Genomic DNA, 21,393 nt, shown 5'->3' on the forward strand with positions numbered 1-21,393 from the left:
CCAGTGAAAATGAGAATATACTTTCAGTAGAGTTGTGTTTTTATTTGTTTGTTTGTTTGTTTTAAGGGCCAAATGAGATGGTGAATGTGTTTAACATAGCTCCTAATGTTTGGGTAAAGATCAGTGAACTTCAGTGTGAGCTTTTAATGAATAAATCGTATTAAATCATTAAAATAGCTTTTGTGATTTACTTTCCCAAACTGGTGTGAATATCTTTAGGTTTAATGTATTCCCTCAAAACACCTGCTGATTTGCCAGTTGTAACTTGCCCTCAGTAATCATGTTTTGTGTTTTAGACTGACTTAGAAAAAGGAAAGCTTTAAAGAAAGTGAAAAAATTGAACTGGAGTAATTAATTTTTTCCCCTTTCCCTGGAGCGAATGTTTATATATTTTTTGTATACTGTATTATTTCATTTTCCTCAATACCTTTAAAGCCGAGTGCGTGGGCTAGACAATACCGGTTGGTCCCTGTGTTTGTAACTATGCAGTTCCAATTTTCTTAGTGAAGAAAGTTAAATTTTCATGATTCTGCATACTTATGTTTCCCTTATACAGGCATCATAATTGAAATCTTTGGAGTGATTTTTTTTTCCTCCTACAAATGATTTCATTATGGCATACTTTATCTATTGGTGACTAGACGCATAGACTCGCTACTTGAGCATTCATTTAAAAGGTTTTTTTTATTAGAATTCATTTAAGAGTTAAAATATATTAAATATTCACCTCTTAAACAGTGTTCATAAAAATGTTAAGTCTGTCAGAAAACTGATATAATTCAACTCATATACTGTTACCCAGCCCAATTTCTGTCTTGATCAGTTTTACTCTAAGCAGGGTCTAGGTTATTGAGAAAAATAGTTGATAGGGGACATCTGATGATTAAAATGTAAAATTTTTGTTTCTCTGAACAATCAAGAATTTGAAATCTTTAAAAATTATCAAACTGGTTTCTTAGCAAAAGTGACAACCGTGGAGTATCCATGAATCTGCATTATACTGAATTTTGTATCAGAAATGAGATTGCCTGTATTTAGGTCTTAACTTTGAAGTGTCTGAGCTGAATTGAAGCTATTAGTTTTGTGCGGATCACAGTGTCTTTTCACAGGGGAAAAAGAGCCTTGCTGCCTCTGCAGAACTGCCGGGGCTGACAGACCTCCCAGTTACAGATGCATGTTGCTCTTTGGCAGGTTCAGCAGCACAGGATCTCAAATAGGTTGACCTGTGTTGCCTTTCCCAAGCTGCAGTCCTTTTCGAAGATTTCAATAGGAATCTAAGGAATCAATAATGATCCTTTTTTTTTTCTTAAATATAATTTATTGTGAAGTTAGCTGACATACAGTATACACAGTGTGCTCTTGGTTTCCAGAGTAGATTCCCATGATTCATTGCTTACATACAACACCCAAGTGCCCATCCCAAAAATGATCTTTAAATGCAGCAGGCTTTTCATGAGATTTTAAATATAATGTATTTTAGTAGATGTTAAATTTTATTCAGTGTGCTTTTTGATATTTTAGGTATAGATCTTTTAAGTTTTAGTAAGCCTGTTTGAATCGAGTCTGGTAAATGTAAGTAATTATTAATTACACTTAAAAATAACAATTATTTTTGTCAAGAATGAGTTTAATTTTAATTTGGTTAACTTGTTTGCTTATATTTATACCTGAATTTCACCACTCAGAGTTTGACCACAGAGCTTTATATCTATCAAGTGGTCTCCTTGATGCTCTATAAGAGCATTGATATACAAAGTTTGCATGATAATATGTGCTTGAAGTATTTTCTTAGTATTTGTATATATTTGTCTAGTCTATATATAGTATAGTATGTTCTTTGAGCAGTTTTATAATTGTGTTGGCATAAAATAAACTTCTAATCCATATCTTTAAAGACTATTTTTTTCCTTCTATATTTCTCTTCCAAATTTTCCTTAATGGGAAGAATGTTTTCTTGCAGTGTTACTATGTATATCTATCTTCCTTCCATAGTTAGAATCATTCTGTTGGTCCAGTCTTGTTTCCTGCCTTTTTCTCGGTAGTGTTCCATCCCAAGTATTCTCATTTTACTAGTCTTCGTAACCATAATTTTTAAATGGCTCCATAACATTCCATGTTCAAACACCACAGTTTATCTAAACTTTCCCATATTTTAGATATTTTCCAATATTTTACAATCACAAGCACCCTATCTATATTTATTAATATTATTTCCATAAATATGTGTTTTCTGTTTTTGACTTTTTCTGAGATAACAAATTCTCTTTCAGTGTAACTCAGTAGCAGGCTCACAATTTTTCTTCCTTGAGGAACTCGAGTGTGTTACTCCCATCAATTTTGGTCTCAAATGTCTCATGATAATTTAAGTATTTTTTTCCTTATAAGTCACTTGTTCTTTCTCCCTAGATTTCCAAGGGATTTTTTTTTTTTTTCTTTAAAGTCCAGTAATTTTACAGGGCACCTAAGTGGCTCAGTCGATTAAACATCTGACTCCAGCTCAGGTCATGATCTCATGGTCTGTGGGTTCGAGCCCTGCTTTGGGCTGCTGTCTGTTGCCAGCACTGAGCCGCCTCCCTGTCCTCTGTCCCCCTCTTTCTCTGCCCTTTCCCCACTCGCTCTCTCTTTCAAAAATAAATAAGCATTCAAAAAAATGAATAAAGTCCAGTAATTTTATTAGACTATGTCTTGGTATTGATCGTTCTGTATTGCTATTCATAGGGACATGGTGCGCTCATTTAATATGTTGTTTCAGATCTTTTCAGGAAAGTTTTCTTGAATTATATAGCTTTTAGTAATTTGTTATTTTCCTTATGTTTGTCTTTTCTTTGTTAGATCTTCTTCAGTGATTTATTACTTTCAAATCATTTTAACTTTTTCCTTATTTTTAATTTTCAGAAATTCTTTCCTTTTTGTCTGTCTTTAAGGTGTTATCTATTGTGTTTAATCATTCTTGTATTACTTTTAAGTTAGCCTTCATTTTTGAAGAGACTTTAAAAATTTCTAATTCTTTCGCAAGTTCTAACATCTCATTTCTGTTTTCGAATTCTGATTTATATTGTTTTTTTTAAATGTCTTGTAACATATTACTTTCTTTTTGGTCATTTCTTGAGAACGCCTTTCTTTTTATTCTCTTTGTTCTCATAATAACTTTGTATGGGATTTATCTGCAAAGTTAGTTTCCCTGAACTTCTACACAGGGATGGGGTTCAGGGTATCTTTTCTAGCTTTACAGAGCTCCCTCTTGTTTTCAGTTTTGTTTTTTGGTTTTTCTTTTTAATGGCAATTTAATTTCCGAGGTTGCCTGGCTTTGTTCCACTCACTTACTTGTATGTGAACTTTTGCTCTCCTTCAGCTCTGTTGACTCCGTCCTATTTAGGTTTGCTTCCACTCCTAATAGTGTGTCCTTAATGTGGTGCCCTGATCTGGGAGGGAGGTGTCTCAACTGGTCAGTTTGGGGAGTTCATTGTGGTTAAACTGCTCTAGCTTCTCAGATCTTTCTGCAGATCTCTGTGTAGTCCTACTAATGCGTGGCTATTCCTGGTTTCAGCTGGTATTGTCAAATTTGTCACCATGTTTTTTTTGGAGTACCTATTTGGGGTGATTTGGGGCTTTTCCCGTTCTTAGATCTGTTATTTCCTTCTGCTTCCTTTTGCACAGACACGAATACTGTGAAGGACTGTGGCTGCCAATTGACTTACCAGCATGTATTTTGGGGCTCATGGGGATACCTGATAGTCTGGTTTTGTTATAAATGTTCATGAGATTTTAGTTTTGCTCTCTGGGTTGCTATCTGTCTGTAACACACACACACTCAGACACTTACACTCATTGTGCTGGGGATCCCCAAGAGGAGGTTTGGTGATTCACCAGGAGGACTCACAGGACTCAACATATAATCATACACATGGCTATGATTTATTACAGTGAAGTACAAAGCCGAATCAGCAAAGGGAAAAGGTACACCAGGTGAAGCCTGAGGAAACCAGGTATGAGCTTCCAAGCATCCTCTTGCAGTGGAGAGAATGTTCTTAATTTCTCCAGCATCAAATTGTGACAACATATATGAAACACTGTCTACTAGGAAGCTCATTAGAGACTCATTGCCCAGGTTTTTTTTTTTTTTTAAACATTTATTTATTTTTGAGAGAGGAACAGAGTACAAGCAGGGAGGGGGCAGAGAGAGAGGGAGACACAGAATCAGAAGCAGGCTCCAGGCTCTGAGCTGTCAGCACAGAGCCTGATGCAGGGCTTGAGCTCAGGTACCATGAGATCATGACCTGAGCCAAAGTCAGATGCTTAACCATCTGAGCCACCCAGGTGCCCTTCATAGCCTAGGGTTTTTATTGAGGCTAGTTGTGTAGGTACCCTCTGTGTGCCATATATCAAACTTTCAAACTTCCAGAAGGAAAGCAGATGTTCAGCCATGGTTCAGCCATAAACTGTATCTTTTATACAAACACTTTAGGCGTGGTGAGCCACTCTTACCAGTAGTGGAAACTTCCCCAAATCCCAGTTCCCAGACAACAACCAAGGGCCAACTCTGAAAAGTAGGACTTGTTAAGGATAGACTGCCCAGACCTGCTTGATTAGTGTTAATTAGTGTTTGAAATGAGACTCTGGAAATTAAGAAGAGCAGGGGGATGGAGTTGAAGGGATATTATATATGTTTATGTATGTGTGTACAGGTACACATATATAGAGTATACAGTGTATAATGTATATACGGTGTCTAATATATCTATATGTGTATATATAGGTATTAGAGATTATAAAACTATAATAAAATATGAATGTACATTCTTATCTCTGTGAAGGTAAGGCTTTTCTATGTATAAGAACAAAGTTATAAGTCAGGGGAACAAATTTGATAAATTTAAGTACATAAAACTTAAAATCTGGCAAAAAGCAAGATTTGAAAAAATTAACAAAATTGAAAGGAAAATGGGGAAATATTTATACCTATGAGATCATTAATGTCTTTATAATAGGAAAATCAATTGCAAAATAGTATTTAAAAAAATCTTAATAGCCCAATAGAAAATAAACAGAGTAGATTAATGGGCAGTTCACAAAAAAAGGAAGACAGATGGTCATTTAGCATTTTTCATCCGAGAACCTTTAAAGCATGAACAGCAGTGAAATACAAATTCTTTCAGAAATTAGCAGTTTTTAAAAATGATAATAGGGTACTTGGAAGTTGGAACTTGGCTGAGACCCTACTTGAACCCAGGTTATCTGAGAGGAAGATTTATGGTTTTCTTTAGCCTTTTCCTAAAGAGTTGCCATACAGGTCCACAGAATATAAAGCAAACTTGGAATTTAGGATTTGATTTAATCAAGAAATACATTTTTAACTATTTATAAAGTTTCATTATATAAAGTAGTAAGCTTCTTGTTCCTTGCTATATTCAAATAGATTCTGGATGACCATATTTTAAGGACTCCTGCTATGACTAAGAGGTTGAATTTTATGTACTTTGAGGATCTAGGAGGTCTGTGATTTTTGGTTTTATTTATTTATTTATATATATATATATATATATATATATATATATATATATATATATATATATATATATATATATATATATGGCTACTATCTCCTAGTGACTGCTTTATTGCTTTATTCAGTACTGTAACTTAACTCTTTGAAGATGTCTTAGAGCCAGTTTCCCACTCTGGATTCTACTTTTAATTTCTGTGTTTATATTGCTGGTTCTGTGCAATGAAAAATTAGTTTAAATGTAAAATATTTAATCCTCTGCTCAGTGAATGATAATATCAATACAAGTTTGAAAGCAACATTTTAGTAAAAGTGGATAAAATTCATCCAGTTTTAATTCAAGACCTGTTTACTCAAACTGAATCTTTGTTTTTTCTGGTCCAACAGAAACTAGAGAGTATGTCTCCACTGCCCCCAGAGAGGAGTGTTTAGAGAAAGGCCAGTATTGCCCTCAGGCTGATGCCTTTGAAAGAGTGGATATTGTCCATTCCCAGTCTATAGTGTTGTCAATTATTTCTTTGTGATTTAGTTAATTTTTTATTATGCTTCAGGTGTTAAATTGCCAGTACATCAGATGCTCGGATTCAAACAAATATATCCAAATGTCTAAAATACATATAGAAAATAAATTTGAAATATTGCTCATTCTCTGCCAGTGTTCTCTTACACTTGTTCGTGTTTTAGCTGTGATTGGCTACTACTGGGCCTTTATGGTAGATGTTCCTAATCCTGATGAATTAATGTAGTAATCTCAACATCTTGTATTTTTCCTCCGCAAAAGGGGAGATTGAGGTAGCTCTATTCCAAGATAATAAAATCATGACAGATTTAATTACTAGAATATTGGTATGTATTGGGGTCATCTTATAGCCCACTAAATGATTTTATGGTTGTCATAATTAAAGCCTGTTACTCTATAAACCAGAGAGGTCCTAAATCCCCTGTGAATAGTGTGGTTGATGGTTGGCCATTATTTATATAGTTTATATAAAATGTTCTTATGAATGCTTACAGTTACATAAAATTTATTCTTATTTTCATAGTCTGTTCGGCACTTGAAGTACTCCTTGTTTAAGAAATCACTACTGGGCAGTGTTTCGGATAACGGAGTAGTAACTCTCTGGGATGTGAATAGCCAGAGTCCATACCATAACTTTGACAGTACACATAAAGCTCCAGCTTCTGGCATCTGTTTTTCTCCTGTCAATGAATTGCTATTTGTGACTATAGGCCTGGATAAAAGAATCATTCTCTATGATACTTCAAGTAAGAAGTAAGTGTGACATGATCATTTCTTAATTTAGTAACAAATAACTGTAATCTCATTAGCAGGCATATTTGTGATTTGCATAGACCTCTGATTAATGTTTGGGACATCTAAAGTTTGTGTACTTGATATCTAAAAGATAAAATTTTCTCTTTTTTCTCACATGCAGAAAAAAATAGATGAAATGTGGATGTTCTTTAGAGTACATCTGGATGATGAATGTTAAGAATAGCATGTTAATGATTGCACATCTTTATTTTAGCACACAGGCATAGTATTCTTTTTCAAAAATACAACTGAATATATTTTTTAAGGCAATATGATTAATTTGCTTTAAAATTAATTCATTATCTACAGCAATGTTTCTAAACTGCTAACATTTTGGGCTGGATAATTCTTGGATGTGGGGTGTGGGGGCAGGGGGTGGGGTGGCTGTCCTGGGTATTGTAGAATATTCAGCAGCATCCCTGGCCTCTACCCACTAGATGCTAGTAGTATTCCCCAAATTAGCAAGAGTAGCAAAATTGCCCTTAGTTGAGAACCACTGATCTAGAGCTAAAGGGTATGTAATCTTTTAAGTATCTGGGTCAGTTGTGCCTTCTTTTCTTTCTTACAGTTATAGCTGTGCTTGGTTAGCTGTTAAAAAAAAAAAAATGGTTATAAGAGTGCTACAGGTGTATTCAAAACACCTAGCCGTATCTAAAGATTGTGTGGAAGAAAATGGTAATGTTACTACTAGGGAAGGACCCACTATCAGCCCTTGTTAAAAGTTTACTTGTTTCACTTTCTTCTTTTTTAAAAATTGTTCTGTTTTACTCTTTCTTGTTAACTAATTTGCTGAGAACCTTAAGAGTCAGTAAGCATTTCTCTCGTACACCAGACACTGTGGCAAAAAGCTCAGCTTCAGCAGATCAGTATCCATATTTCTGTATTGGCTTCATGAGGATCAAGCTACATGGATTGTTAGCTTTTTGGTCAAGAAATGCACAGCTGCTCCCCTGTGATGAAAGGTCATAGTCCTCTTGAGACTTGAGCAGGTCAATAAATGGAAAGGGGATACTTAGGGCCTCCTTAACCCTGAGACTAGAACCCTTGTTTGTGGAGTAACACCAGGAAGTCTGTCACGTTCACGGTCAAAGTAGTAATTACTCAAAGGAATACATATTGCTTCTGAAGATGTAGAACTTAACCTGTTGGAAGTGAATAGAAAAATAGAATGGTGTATTCAGCAGTTCCTTTATCTGCCATTGTATTAGAAATGTCTCTAATTCTGAATTTCTGCTTTATGCAAATATTTGGGATGTGTATTCTAAGTAACTTTGGTTTTGGTCGATAGCTGTCTAACGTCACATATGCTTGTATACCTGTATATATTCACATACCTACATAGACTTTGTTCCCCTTTCGAAAGGCTAGTGAAAACACTAGTGGCCGATACCCCTCTAACTGCAGTAGATTTCATGCCTGATGGAGCCACTTTGGCTATTGGATCTTCCCGTGGGAAAATATATCAATATGATTTAAGGATGTTGAAATCACCAGTTAAAACCATCACTGCTCACAAGACTTCTGTGCGATGTATAGCATTTCAGTACTCCACTGCTCTTTCTAAGGTAAGGTATTTTCTTTCTTTTGATTATTTTGGATTTTACTAAATAAGTGTAACTCAGAATATGGAAGTCATATTTTGTCCATTAAACACATTGTAGTTTTGCTTTATGATCATTCTTATATGAAAGCATTTTAAATAATTTTGATACAAAGTTACTTGATACTTGGTTTTAAACTATTTTTTTGTCCTTAATTCTCGTATTTCTTCAAAAATATTTTAAAAGCCTTTTTGGTTCAGAGGGAAACTCTCAGATTCATCAGCAGGCTTAAGATTTGTAAGGGAAAATATATGTATTTTTATCCTAACAAGGAATTGATAAAATATTAATGTATACTATGGAGCATTAGAAACCTGAGCTTTTAAATATTCCATTACATTTCAGTCAAGTTTAAATAAAGGCTGTTCAAATAAGCCCACAGCTGTGAACAAACGAGCCATTAATGTGAGCACTACCAGTGGAGGAGTTCAGAATTCTGGAGTCGGCCGAGAAGCAGCCACCTCTTCCACTGGCACAGCTCTCCCACAGCCCATGACAACAGCTGGGGGAAAAGGAGCAGTTGCTGTTCAAGACAAAGCAGGTAAATGCTGCTTATGCGTTTATGGTATTTGGAGTTTCCACCCGGCACCCCGACCCAATATATATTATTAGCACTTTCTTCAAGAGCCTAGAACTCAAATTCACTTGTGTATTTAAGTAAAATTATTAGTAGGTGGTAAAAATGGAAGAAGTGACCATTTTAACTTGAGCTATAAATTTTTTTTTTTTTCAACGTTTATTTATTTTTGGGACAGAGAGAGACAGAGCATGAACGGGGGAGGGGCAGAGAGAGACGGAGACACAGAATCGGAAACAGGCTCCAGGCTCCGAGCCATCAGCCCAGAGCCCGACGCGGGGCTCGAACTCGTGGACCGCGAGATCGTGACCTGGGTGAAGTCGGACGCTTAACCGACTGCGCCACCCAGGCGCCCCTATAAATTTTTTAAAAATTAATGAAAGGTACTTAATCTATTTAGCTAAACTTTTTTTTTAATGTTTATTTATTTTTGACAGAGAAGGAGAGCACAAGTGGGGGAGGGGCAGAGAGAGAGAGGGAAGCACAGAATCCAAAGCAGGCTCTAGGCTCAGAGCTGTCAGCCCAGGGCCTGACGTGGGGCTCAAACCCAGGAACTATGAGATCGTGACCTAAGCCAAAGTCGGACGCTCAACCAACCGAGCCATCCAGGTGCCCCCAGCTGAACTTTTGTTGTAAGAAGTATTATCTTACAAATAGAATAATACCAATTTAGAAATTATCCTTAATACCACTCCAGACTGGATGTCTTGTGTCTTCAGATTAATCAATAGAGAATATGATTCTTTGATGTTGTCACTTTGATTTGATCTCTGAGTTACAAAAAAAGCTATTAGTGACTTCTTTTATTTCATATTTCATAACAAAGTAAGTCAGGTGATGAAGTGAATTTATTTAAGTGCTGAATAGTGCCTGGCACCTATTAAGCAGTATATTAGTAGTTTGTTAAACAAAAAGAAACAAAAATGTTGTCATTTTTAAATAATTTCTTCTATTCCAATAATCATATTGATAAAATGGTTCTTAAAAAATTCATTTAGACTTTGTGAAGGTGTAATATGATGATAAGCTTCCCTGTTTACTATAGAGAATATTCTTTTTCTCTCAATTCCTGAAAACGTTTTTTGTTTTTTTTTTTTTTTTTTTTTTTTAAGATATGCTATACTATCACCTTACAACATATTTTTTAAAAGCCTGCATGGTATATATACCACTCTGTTTCCAAACTAGTCTCATTAGAAATGGATGTATCCATGTCTTTTTAAGGTTTCAGGACAAATACTTAACTTGGACACAAGTATTGGTTGATACCTTCTCAGCATGAGTTTATGATTTTCAAGTAGAAGCAAAACTTTGTTAGCCTTGATAGTATGGAATAGCTTTTTTAAAAAAATAGTATATATATTCATTATAAATTTTCTGTTAATATCTACATCATCCTTACATAAAAGTCATTACATATTATATAAAAAAATAATTAGTTCTTATTTAAGAACTCCTGGAAGCAAATATTATTGCTATATACTTAGAAGAAGAAATTAAGTTTGAAATATAACTTTGAGTAATGTTTGCCAAGATGTTGAATTAACTATATTATGAAAATTGTCACTATTTTCAAAGATAATTTTACTATTACTGATTTTGCTCATATTTCCAAAATTAAATAAAATAAAGTTTCTCTCATTTACTCTGAGCTTTATGAAATCTCACTGTTATTCATTTAGTTTTTAATAAGGAAACTCATGTAACGATGACAGCATTAATTAGGCAATGCAAGACTTGGGTCTGCAGGGTCACTGATTAATGATAACTCTTGGCTGATTAGCAAAGTTTCTGACAAAATGAAAGTTTGCCCTGTACCCACAAAGAGTTAGAAACTTTTATTTATTAATCTTATTTTGAAATAATTGCAAATTTATAGAAAATTTTCAAAAATAGTATAAAGAACTCCTGAGCTCTAGTATACTCTTCAGCAGATTCACTGTTTTATAAATTTTGCCACATTTGCTTCATCGTTTGCTCTCTCTTACATACACATACATGTACGTTTCCCCGCTCTGAAACAGAGAGTTTGTTAGACATAAGTCTTGGGTCTGTGACTTCCTACTAGGATGACTTTGGGCAGTTTTTTAACCACTTTGAGTCTTATTTTTTCTTCCATAGATAATATATAACTTTTAGCGATATTATGAAAACCAGAGAAAATAAATCAATAGGCACACAATAGGCTCTCAGTAAATTATGGTTTTACTAATACTGTCATCACAGTTTTCATCATTACTATTACTATTATTTTAAACTCCCTAAAATGAGTCTGAGATTTGTAAAAAGTTCATGTTGCTCTACTAAAGGCGCCAACCAGTGCATTCCCACCAACAGTGCAAGAGGGTTCCCCTTTCTCCACATCTTCACCAATACCAGTTGTTTCTTGTGTTGTTGATTTTAGCCATTCTGACCAGTGTGAGGTGATGTCTCATTGTAGTTTTGATTCATCTTTCTCTGATGATCAGTGATGTTGAGCATCTTTTCATGTGTCTGTTGGTCATCTGCATGTCTTCTTTGGAGAAATGTCTATTCATGTCTTCCACCCATTCTTTAGTTGGATTATTTGTTTTTTGAGTGTCGAGTTTTAGAAGTTCTTTACAGATTTTGGATACTAACCCTTTATCAGATAGGTCATTTGCAGATATCTTCTCCCATTCTGTAGGTTGCCTTTTAGTATTGTTGATTGTTTCCTTTGCTGTGTAGAAGATTTTTATTTTGATGAAGCCCCAGTAGTTTACTTTTGCTTTTGTTTCCTCAGGTGGCATATCTAGAAGGAAGTTGCTGTGAGTCATGTCAAAGAGGTTACTGCCTGTGTTCTCCTCTGAGATTTTAATGGTTTTATGTCTCACATTTAGGTCTTTGATCCATTTTGAGTTAAGTGTATGGTGTAAGAAAGTGGACCACTTTCATTTTTCCACATGTTGCTGTCCAGTTTTCCCAACATCATTTGTTGAAGATACTGTCTTTTTCCCACTAGATTTTCTTTCCTGTTTTGTTGAAGATTAATTGACCATATAGTTCCTTTGTGGGATTTCTATTCTGTTCAATTGATCTGTGTATCTATTTTTGTGCCACTACCATACTGTTTTGATCACTACAGCCTTGTAGTAGAACTTGAAGTCTGGAATTGTGTTGCTTCCAGCTTTGCTTTTTCTTAACTCTAGAGAACAAACTGTTACCAGAGGGGAGGTGGGTTGGGGATAGGTGAAATAGGTGATGAGGATTAAGGAGGGCACTTGTTGTGATGAGCACTGGGTCTTGTATGGAAGTGTTGACTCATTATATTGTACACCTGAAACTAATATTATACTGTATGCTAACCAACTGTAATTTAAATAAAAACTTATAAAAAATAAAGAACCTCGGGTCGCCTGGGTGGCTCAGTTGGTTGAGCGTCCGACTTCGACTCAGGTCATGATCTCACGGTCCGTGGGTTCGAGCCCCGCGTCGAGCTCTGTGCTGACAGCTCAGAGCCTGGAGCACCTGCTTCGGGTTCTGTGTCTCCCTCTCTCTCTGCCCCTCCCCTGCTCATGCTCTGTCTCTCTCTGTCTCAAAAATAAATAAAAACATTTAAAAAAATTAAAAAAGAATAAAGAACCTCTGCAGATTTATTGCTAGTGCTCACTTTCAGTAGGAAACAGCCATTTAAGAAGTAAAACCATAAGGCTTTAGCACTACTTCCAAATGATACTAAACTTCTGTTTCCTAAAGTTCCAGAGGCTAGAGTTATGCATTCATAATGTTTAACGACCTAGAAGAAGAAGAGAAAATTTCTTCTTTATAACAATTCAACTCGTGGTGTAAACACTTCAATGATAGTGGTGTACAAATGTTCAGTAATGTTTTAACTTTCTATCATGTACTATTATAAAAGTTTATTTCATTTGCGAGACTTGGACATTTTTGGATATGCTGGCTGTTCTTTGTTTTTATCCTAGCTTTTCAGGATCTTGGGACCAAGATAGCAAATAAAACACTACTTAAATGATAGTGTAATACAGTAACATGCTACCAATTAAAACACCAGATTTTCGTCACAGGTCTCGAATTTCTAGAACTCAGTCCTCAACCCAGAAATGAGCAAGAAGCTACTGAGCTCACAGAGTTCCTCTTCCAAAGTCCCTGCTCTAATCCCTTGCATTATATACTGGCAGGGAAAACAAAACCTGTGGCTCTTTATTATTGTCTGCTATGCTATTCTTTATTAGTTTAGTATTCTGGTTTTCTTCCTTCTAGTAAACTATCCTGAGGCTAGTGAAGTCATTTGAGGTCGATAATACCGAGAGCATGTTAAGCTTCCACTGTTAGTGAAGGAAAAGGCGGAAGAGGGCAAAAAGAGATCCATTTACTGTTGGGGAAAGGAACTAACATTACTTGAATCTGCTCTGTGTCAGGCATCATGCTAAATGCTTTACAGACTTCTTTAATCATTTATAGATGATCATAAAAGTGAGTCTGTTCTAATAGAAGTTGGTTGTGTTCAGTACACTGTTTAAGAGGGTAGCAAAGTATATAAATTATTTTAGAAAAATTTCATCAAAAAGGCTAAAATAAGATGGTATTATATAAATGAATAGATTATTTGCTTTTGAGGAGCCCTTCATTACATGAAAATCATGGTTAACTGAGCTGTTGTTATATTATTTTGTTTTCCTGTTGCTCATAGTTGTAATATTACCAGTGATATGGTAATGCATTAGTTTTCAGAACTGAGCTTCTGATGATAAATTTTTTTTTGGCTGTAGTAACATTTATTTTTATATCTAATTTTCCTATAAGGTTTGCCTCGAAGCATAAACACTGATATTATATCTAAGGAAACGGACAGTGGGAAAAATCAGGATTTCTTCAGCTTTGATGATACTGGAAAAAGTAGTTTAGGTGACATGTTTTCACCGATCAGAGATGGTAAGTCTTTTCAGATCAGAGGATCATGTTCTCTTGCTGGCAGTCATTACATTTTTAGTCTCGCTAAAAGATGTGGGTAATAGCTTCAGTCTGTTTCTGTTCATGACAGTTGCTAATTTTCTCAGTCCCTGGGGTGGTATCTTTTCCTTTGCCCTGATATTTCAGATGTTACCATTCTAAAGTATACGCTTGTCATTTTCACATGGGAACTATGCAAATAGCTCTCAAGTTAGCATTTTAATTTCCACAGAAGTGTCTTAAAGGAAATTTTGCCTCCATAGGCAGTTTTTTAGTTTCTAATAAATCTTAAAATCTTAGATATTTTGATAGGCAAAAAATACCTTTTAACCTAAAAAAATTGTTTTTTATTATTAGTATCTAATTGTTATTTATTCATTGTTTTCATGAAGAAGTATGGCTAGGTGATAGATTGCCTCATCTTTTACACTATGTGTGAAAGTACTACACACACACACACACACACACACACACACACACACAGTCTCTCTCTCTACTTCCTTCCCTCCCTCCCTCCCTCCTCTCCCCATTGCTAGGAGATGTTGCCATTAAAAAGAAAATAAAAACATAAAAAACTTGTCATTTTGATATATAGAAACATATATCATTGTTGTTCATACTGTATGAACCGGGCACATTATTTGGATGTGTTTTTTTGGTACTGATGTTCATACTGTTTTCATTAATGGGATAGTCTCACTGCTAACAGCAGTATTATCAACAATATGGGTAAATTTCTAGAGCATAATTTGGCACGCTTAAATATTCATACCCTTTGGCCTGTTAATTCTATTTCTATAAATTTACCTAATAACATATTCACAGTATCCTACAAAGATTTGTATGTTTACTGTTTATGGTATTGAAACTCTGGAGCAAACCTAAATGTCAGCAGTAGCAGTATGTTTAAATTGTTACATCCACTCTTGATCTTATAGAGTTTCATTTTTCCTTTAAAATTATCTACTTTCCAAATTTTCTACAATTAATTTCATAATTAGAATAAGTAGGAGTGCCTGGGTGGCTCAGTTGGTTAAATGTCCAACTTCAGCTTAGTTTGTGATATCAGGCTCGTGACTTTGAGCCCCGTCTTGGGCTCTGTGCTGACAGCTTAGAACCTGGAGCCTGCTTCCGATTCTGTGTCTCCCTTTCTCCGTGCTTCTCTCTCTCTCTCTCTCTTTCTCTCTCTCTCAAAAATAAATAAACATTAAAAAAATAAATATCTTAAAAAAAATAAAGTACATGTGTGATGGCACAGAATTACTTAGTGCTTTATGCCTTACCATGCCCTGAAAATGACTATTTGCCAGGTCAGATTTCCCTGTCTTCCACCTAATGAAAGAGAAAGGATTCCTTTCTTTCAGGATGAAGAGAGGTCAGACTACATAGTTAAAGAATAAAGACAGGAAAGATGTGGGCAAAGGAGAGTAGAATGGCATGGGCTGGAGTTGAGAAAGGTTTTGGAGGTTAGTAACCATCTGGGGAGCTTTGGCTTATGAGAACCCCTGGGGTAACTTTTGAATTGAAGAATGTAGGAAGGGGCTTTTTGAAAGTGTTTGAGTTATAAATGACATTCTCTTTAATGGTTTTTAAGAGAAATGAATAAAGGATAGAAATTCTTCTTTACTTTTTAAAAATATGATTAGAATTTGAGCCTTATGCCCTTCATTTATTAGACTTTCATATCATTAATAAGAAAAAAACATGGATAATAAATATACTACTGATTTTCATTGTCAAGAGACTTGTTTTTTGATCTCAAGAATTCAACTCTGCTTAATCTGTTTGCCTTAATGTCTTCATCTTTTGAGTAAGAATATTTCTGCTTTTGTTAAGGGAAACTAGTAATTTCTTAAAAGTATATGTGTAAAATAAAGAAGGGGTAGTGCATGGGTGGCTCAGTTGGGTAAGCATCTGACTCTTGATCTCAGGGTTCTGAGTGTTCAGGCCCTGTACTGGGTGTGAAGGCTGTGTAAAATAATAAAAATAAATAAATGATATAAAGTGTATGTTTTTTGTACAATTAGTAGGTATATATATACACATGCAGATGGATGGATGGATGATAGTCCTATTACTGTGATAATCATATATGATAATTTATTGGCCATTTGAATTTTTGGTGAATTTTTTATGACTTTTGCCCATTTTTCTATTAATTAGCTAAAATGGAGTTGAACAACTTTTGGATATTAATTGGTAAATGAATAGTATTACAGTATTGGAATTTTCTTATACATATTCTGTCATTAAAACATTAATGGAAACTTATGTTTTTTATATCATTGTATTGCAAAATAGTTTCACATTGTTTCACTTGATCCTCAGAACAATTTTGTGAGGTGGTCCAGACATTATCTTCATTATATAGTTGCAGAAACTAAAGCTAATTGTATAAAAAGCTTGTCTAAGGTCATAGAGCTATTGAATGGTATAGGCAGAACTGGATTATAGATTTCTGGAGCCTACTGCAATGCGTTTCTCATATACCTTGCTGTCTCATTAAACGACCCTATACCGTAGAATTACTTTTCATACTTGCTGCTCTGCATGAAGGTAAAAGAGTGAAAAGGGAAGTTTATATGAGTCCCAACTGTAACTTTTCCTTTTTGAAATCGAACTCTTTGGAGAATTTTTGCTATGGCTTCTTTTTCACAATTTAAAAAATTTGATTTTCTAATTTTATTATAGATGCTGTGGTTAACAAGGGAGGTGATGAGTCCATAGGCAAAGATGGTAAGAACTACTGAGAAGTATTTTTATGAAAATTAAAAATGGTATTGTGTTATCTATTGATGTGTAACAAATTACCCCAACACATTGAAGCTTAAGAGAATATTTATCACCTCATAATTGTGGGTTAAAAATCTGAGCATGGCTTAGTTTAATCAGGATATCAACAGGGCTGCAGCCATCTCCAGGGTTGACTGGGCACGGATCTACTTGCATGATCATTCATGTGCCTACTAGCAGAATATGCCAGTCCTTCCCATGTGGGCCTCTTACAGGGCACCTGACAACATGGCAGCCGGCTTCCCTCAGAGCTGGTGAGCAAGACAGTGAGAGAGGGCCCTCAAAATGAAAGCTGCGGCGTGTTTGTAACCTAATCTTGGAAGTGACACCCCACCATTCTTGCTGTATTCTCTTCTTCGGAAGCAAGTTTCTAGGTTCAGCCCACATTCAAAGGGAGGGAATTACTCGAGGGCATGGATCCATGCCAGAAGGCAGGGATCATTCGGAGCCATCTTAGAGGCTGCCTATCAAGATATGCTGCAGATATATGCTAAATTAACAATTTTCAGTTATCAAAAACTAATAATATTGACTAAAACATTAATTGGGCTTTGTGATTTTCAAAGTATTTTTACGTATAGTATCTCTTTTAAGCCTTAGTACTGAGACAGATGGATGTCAGCATCACATTTACCGATCAGGAAACAAGAGTTTTACAGTTTTTGCCCAAGATTTTGTGTACATCAAATAAGGGCTAGAGCTGACAAATGAACCTGTCTTCTGAATCCAAATCGCATGTCTTTCTACCATATTAACCTGTCTGTCGTATTAAGTGCTTTTCTTAAATATTCAAGATTGGAGAAAATCATATGCAAATAGCTTTTTTCTCCTGTTTTTCAGGCCTTGACTTTCTACCACAATTGAACTCAGTCTTTCCTCCAAGAAAAAACCCAGGAACGTCAAGCACTTCAGTATTGCATTCTAGTCCTCTTAACGTTTTTATGGGATCTCCAGGGAAAGAAGAAAATGAAAATCATGATCTGACAGCTGAATCTAAGAAAACATATCTGGGAAAACAGGAACCTAAGGACTCCTTCAAACAGGTATCTGCCTGAAAACGGTACTGAACTCGCTGTGTGGATTTGTCAGTAGCATAAGGAAGCTCATCACTAGACAGAAAGCGGGCAGCTGCCAGGGATGTGTCCTGATTACTAACAGTGCTGTGCACCTACCAGCTAGAAAAATATTCTTGAATCTTGATGTCATGTGTTAAAAACTAAAGGATGCTTTTGAAATCTGTCTTTGAAAACTTTGGAGGTAAAAGCAGACGTAAACTTAAACTTTTTTTTCTATGACAAAATACTTGACTGTCTAAGAATAGTTTATACCTGAGTTTTTTAGAATTTATTTCCATTGCTGCAGAAAGCACCAATTGGTAGTCAAGTCATTTACCCTAAGTCTTAGAGCAAAGGGGTGGAGCTAAGAATATAATAGATCCTTATTATCTTCTGCTCTGATACAGTATCCAAAATAGAAGCTAATTTGCTACATAAGGGCTTAAAATGATCAAATGTTACCAGAAAGGCTGAGTCTGTTCTATACTATGTCTGTTTATTTTCATATTGATTTTTTTAGGATGATACTGGAAAGATATTGAAGAAGTACAAAAATGTCTTTTGACTTCTTAAATATTTCTGACTAGTTACCATGTGAGAGTCTGGTTGTTTTTTGTTTGTTTGTTTGTTTTTTGCCTGTGATTACCATTTTAAAGATACTCAACAGCAGATGCTTAGTAAGTGAGCTCTTCCCCATCATGTTCTCATTGAAATTGTTTTTGATTCGTGGACAGGATTTATTTTACCACTAGTTGTAGCAATTTTTTTTCTTCTTCTATATCCCTCTGATTTTTCATTTTCCTGACCCTACCTACTAGAAAAAAAGATAAGTAGGTATAAATTATATGTATAATAAGGGTAAAACCAAAATTTATATATGAATTTTTTTATTTTCAATGTGAAGTTTGCAAAGTTGATCCCTGGTGCTGAAACTGGAAATCTGAATACCTCTCCACCATCTAACCAAACAAAAAGTCCTGAGAAATTTGAAAAACCAGAGAAAGAAATCGAAGCCCAGTTAATATATGAACCCCCGGTCAATGGATCCTCAACTCCAAGTAAGTACATAAAACTCCCTGATGTTTCAAAGTGTTAGGTTGAAAACTCCCTCTAGTTAACTTGAAAAGGATAAATAAATAGAGTGATCATAGGGTAAGAAAGGTAAAGGAGTTTAAAATTTACAACACTTTTCTACTGTGACTCTTACTAGAGGACAGTGACATGCATATGAATGGTTAAACTCAGCAACCTGATTCGATACTCCTTTGGTCTGAATTTTATTTTCAATCTAATATGTAAGGGTCTTGATCTAATATGGTACAAATAGGAATATAACGTAGGACCCTTTGGAAATGAGTCATTAACTACCTGGAATTGTCTTTTTGTCCCCTTCCATATTAAAGCCGTATTCCATATTAATGTGGGGTTCATGCCATAGATCCTAAAAACTTGATCACATTTAATGGAGTATTTGTTTCATTTATAATAGTTATCTATAAAAAACAACTCTTTGTATGGAAGAAACTCTTATTTAGATATATTTCACTTTAAGGTTTCTGTGGACGTATTAGCGTAAACTCTGGGGCTTTGCTTGTAGCAGTACTTTACTTCTGTATTCCCTCTGTTTATGTTTAATAGTCTTGGTTTATCTAGTTTGTGGTGCAACATGTCACATTCATCTTTTGTAAGAGGAAATGGTTCCGAGATTCTTCAAGATTAATCCCTCTGTCATATGTTATTATATTAGACAGTTGGCAGTTCATATAGATAGATAAATGGGTATTAGAAATAATGTCCTAGAAAGTTTCTAAGATTTGTATTCCAGACAGTGAGTTTTTCTAAATGTCACAGGAATGCTGTTCTTTACCTGTTTTTCTAGTCTTCTCGTGCCAAATCTTATTTACAAATGTTTGATATCTCTTAGTTTAAGCTGACTATTAATATTTTCTCCATTTTTTATTTTAGATCCAAAGATAGCATCCTCTGTCACTGCTGGAGTTGCCAGTTCACTCTCAGAAAAAATAGCTGATACCATTGGAAATAATCGGCCAAATGCACCATTGACATCCGTTCAAATCCGGTTTATTCAGAATATGATACAGGAGACATTGGATGACTTCAGGTAAGAAGTCACTATAAGAATGTGTTCTACAATGTTACTTCCTTTTACCTATCATCACAATATATATCAGAAACTATTTTCAATTTTCAGGTAGTAATTAAGAAGTTTCTCTTTCTATCTAGACATTAACTGGCTGTTTTTATTGGGTATAAAACCAAAACTATAAGTAATTTTGGTGGTTGCTACTTTTGCCCAGGTTTTAGGGTCCATAAAACCATACAAAACATGATGAGTTTTGTTGATCTTGCTGTACTGAATTTATTGACTGTCAGCCAGGAAAATGTATATTTACCTATGGCAATTATTAGATGACTTGGCAAGGCAGTGTAGCAGGCAAGCTGCCATCATGGATTTTTTTTATCATCAAAATGTGGACAGGGGCGCCGGGGTGACTCAGTTGGTTAAGCGTTGACTTCAGCTCTGGTCATGATCTCTTGGTTCATGAGTTCGAGCCCTGTATTGGGCTCTCTGCTGTCAGCACAGAGCCCCCTTCAGATCCTCTGTCCCCCTCTCTCTCTCTCTGTCCCTCCCCTACTTGCACCCATGTGCTCGCTCTGTCTCTCTCTCTCAAAAAATAAACATTAAAAAGTGTGGACAGATTCTGGTAAGGTCAAATGATATTCTTACTTGCAGTATTTATAAATCACCTATTAAGTATGCTATGTGTACTAATATAGTAGAGAAAGAATTTTTTAAAGGAATTCTGAATTTTTCGTTGTTGTTTTTTTTTTAGGTTTATTTATTTATGTTTGAGAGAGAGAGGGAGAGAAAGAGAGCGCATGCATAGGGGAGAGGTAGAGAGAGAGGGAGCAAGAGAATCTTAAGCAGGCTCTGCTCATAGATGGGGCTCGACCCCACAAACTGTGAGATCATTACCTGAGCCAAAATCAAGAGTCAGATGCTTGACTGACTGAGCCACCCCAGGCGCCCCCTGAATATTTTCAAACGGAATGCATCAGAATGTAAGAGTGAATTAAAAGTTTTTTTGCTTGGATCTATCGTTGTCTTATCCTTTGAATTTTGAACACTATAAGAATGTGTTCTACAGTGTTACTTCCTTTTACCTATCATCACAATATATATCAGAAACTATTTTCAGTTATTAGAATCTTTTGTGTTCCCCCCCCCCCCCCCCCCCCCCATTTAGGACCTATATAGTTAGTATTCTAGCTCTGATTTGGAATGTCTGGAGCAAGAATATTAGAGAAGATATATAGTTTTTGTTGGTGCATGTTTCTTTTTAATGTTAAAAGGTTTTTGAAAAAAAATATTTTTAAATGGTAACACATACATTTTTAAAGGAAAATAATCATTTTTGACATTTACAACGTGCCTAGAATATGTACTGGATACTAAGGGTACAAAAATGAATGATCTGCCCACAAAGGCCTTGTAGTTTAAATGGGGTAGGTACAATGTGTTGTGTTAATTAATGTAAATTAATTCATTTGTGATTGATAAATAGGACAGTGATGACAATATGATGAGGAAATTTTGC

At 35.3% G+C, this 21,393-nt stretch overlaps 1 protein-coding gene across 3 annotated transcripts in view; it reads left to right on the forward strand.

Annotated features, from left to right (window-relative positions):
• The window catches only part of NEDD1 (NEDD1 gamma-tubulin ring complex targeting factor), a 46,822-nt gene that overhangs the window by 17,836 nt on the left and 7,593 nt on the right, over positions 1-21,393 (forward strand). For 2 of the 3 annotated variants that reach the window (XM_047866914.1, XM_047866915.1), the window contains exons 6-13: positions 6,547-6,776; positions 8,182-8,383; positions 8,765-8,960; positions 13,779-13,907; positions 16,617-16,661; positions 17,559-17,761; positions 18,678-18,831; positions 19,739-19,895. In XM_047866914.1, the coding sequence (XP_047722870.1) occupies positions 6,547-6,776; positions 8,182-8,383; positions 8,765-8,960; positions 13,779-13,907; positions 16,617-16,661; positions 17,559-17,761; positions 18,678-18,831; positions 19,739-19,895 (1,316 nt within the window). The remainder of the gene's footprint in view (positions 1-6,546; positions 6,777-8,181; positions 8,384-8,764; positions 8,961-13,778; positions 13,908-16,616; positions 16,662-17,558; positions 17,762-18,677; positions 18,832-19,738; positions 19,896-21,393) is intronic. The other variant, XM_047866916.1, reaches the window with a different exon arrangement.

Source organism: Prionailurus viverrinus, chromosome B4 (assembly GCF_022837055.1).
Source record: "Prionailurus viverrinus isolate Anna chromosome B4, UM_Priviv_1.0, whole genome shotgun sequence".
Taxonomy (NCBI): Eukaryota; Metazoa; Chordata; class Mammalia; order Carnivora; family Felidae; genus Prionailurus; species Prionailurus viverrinus.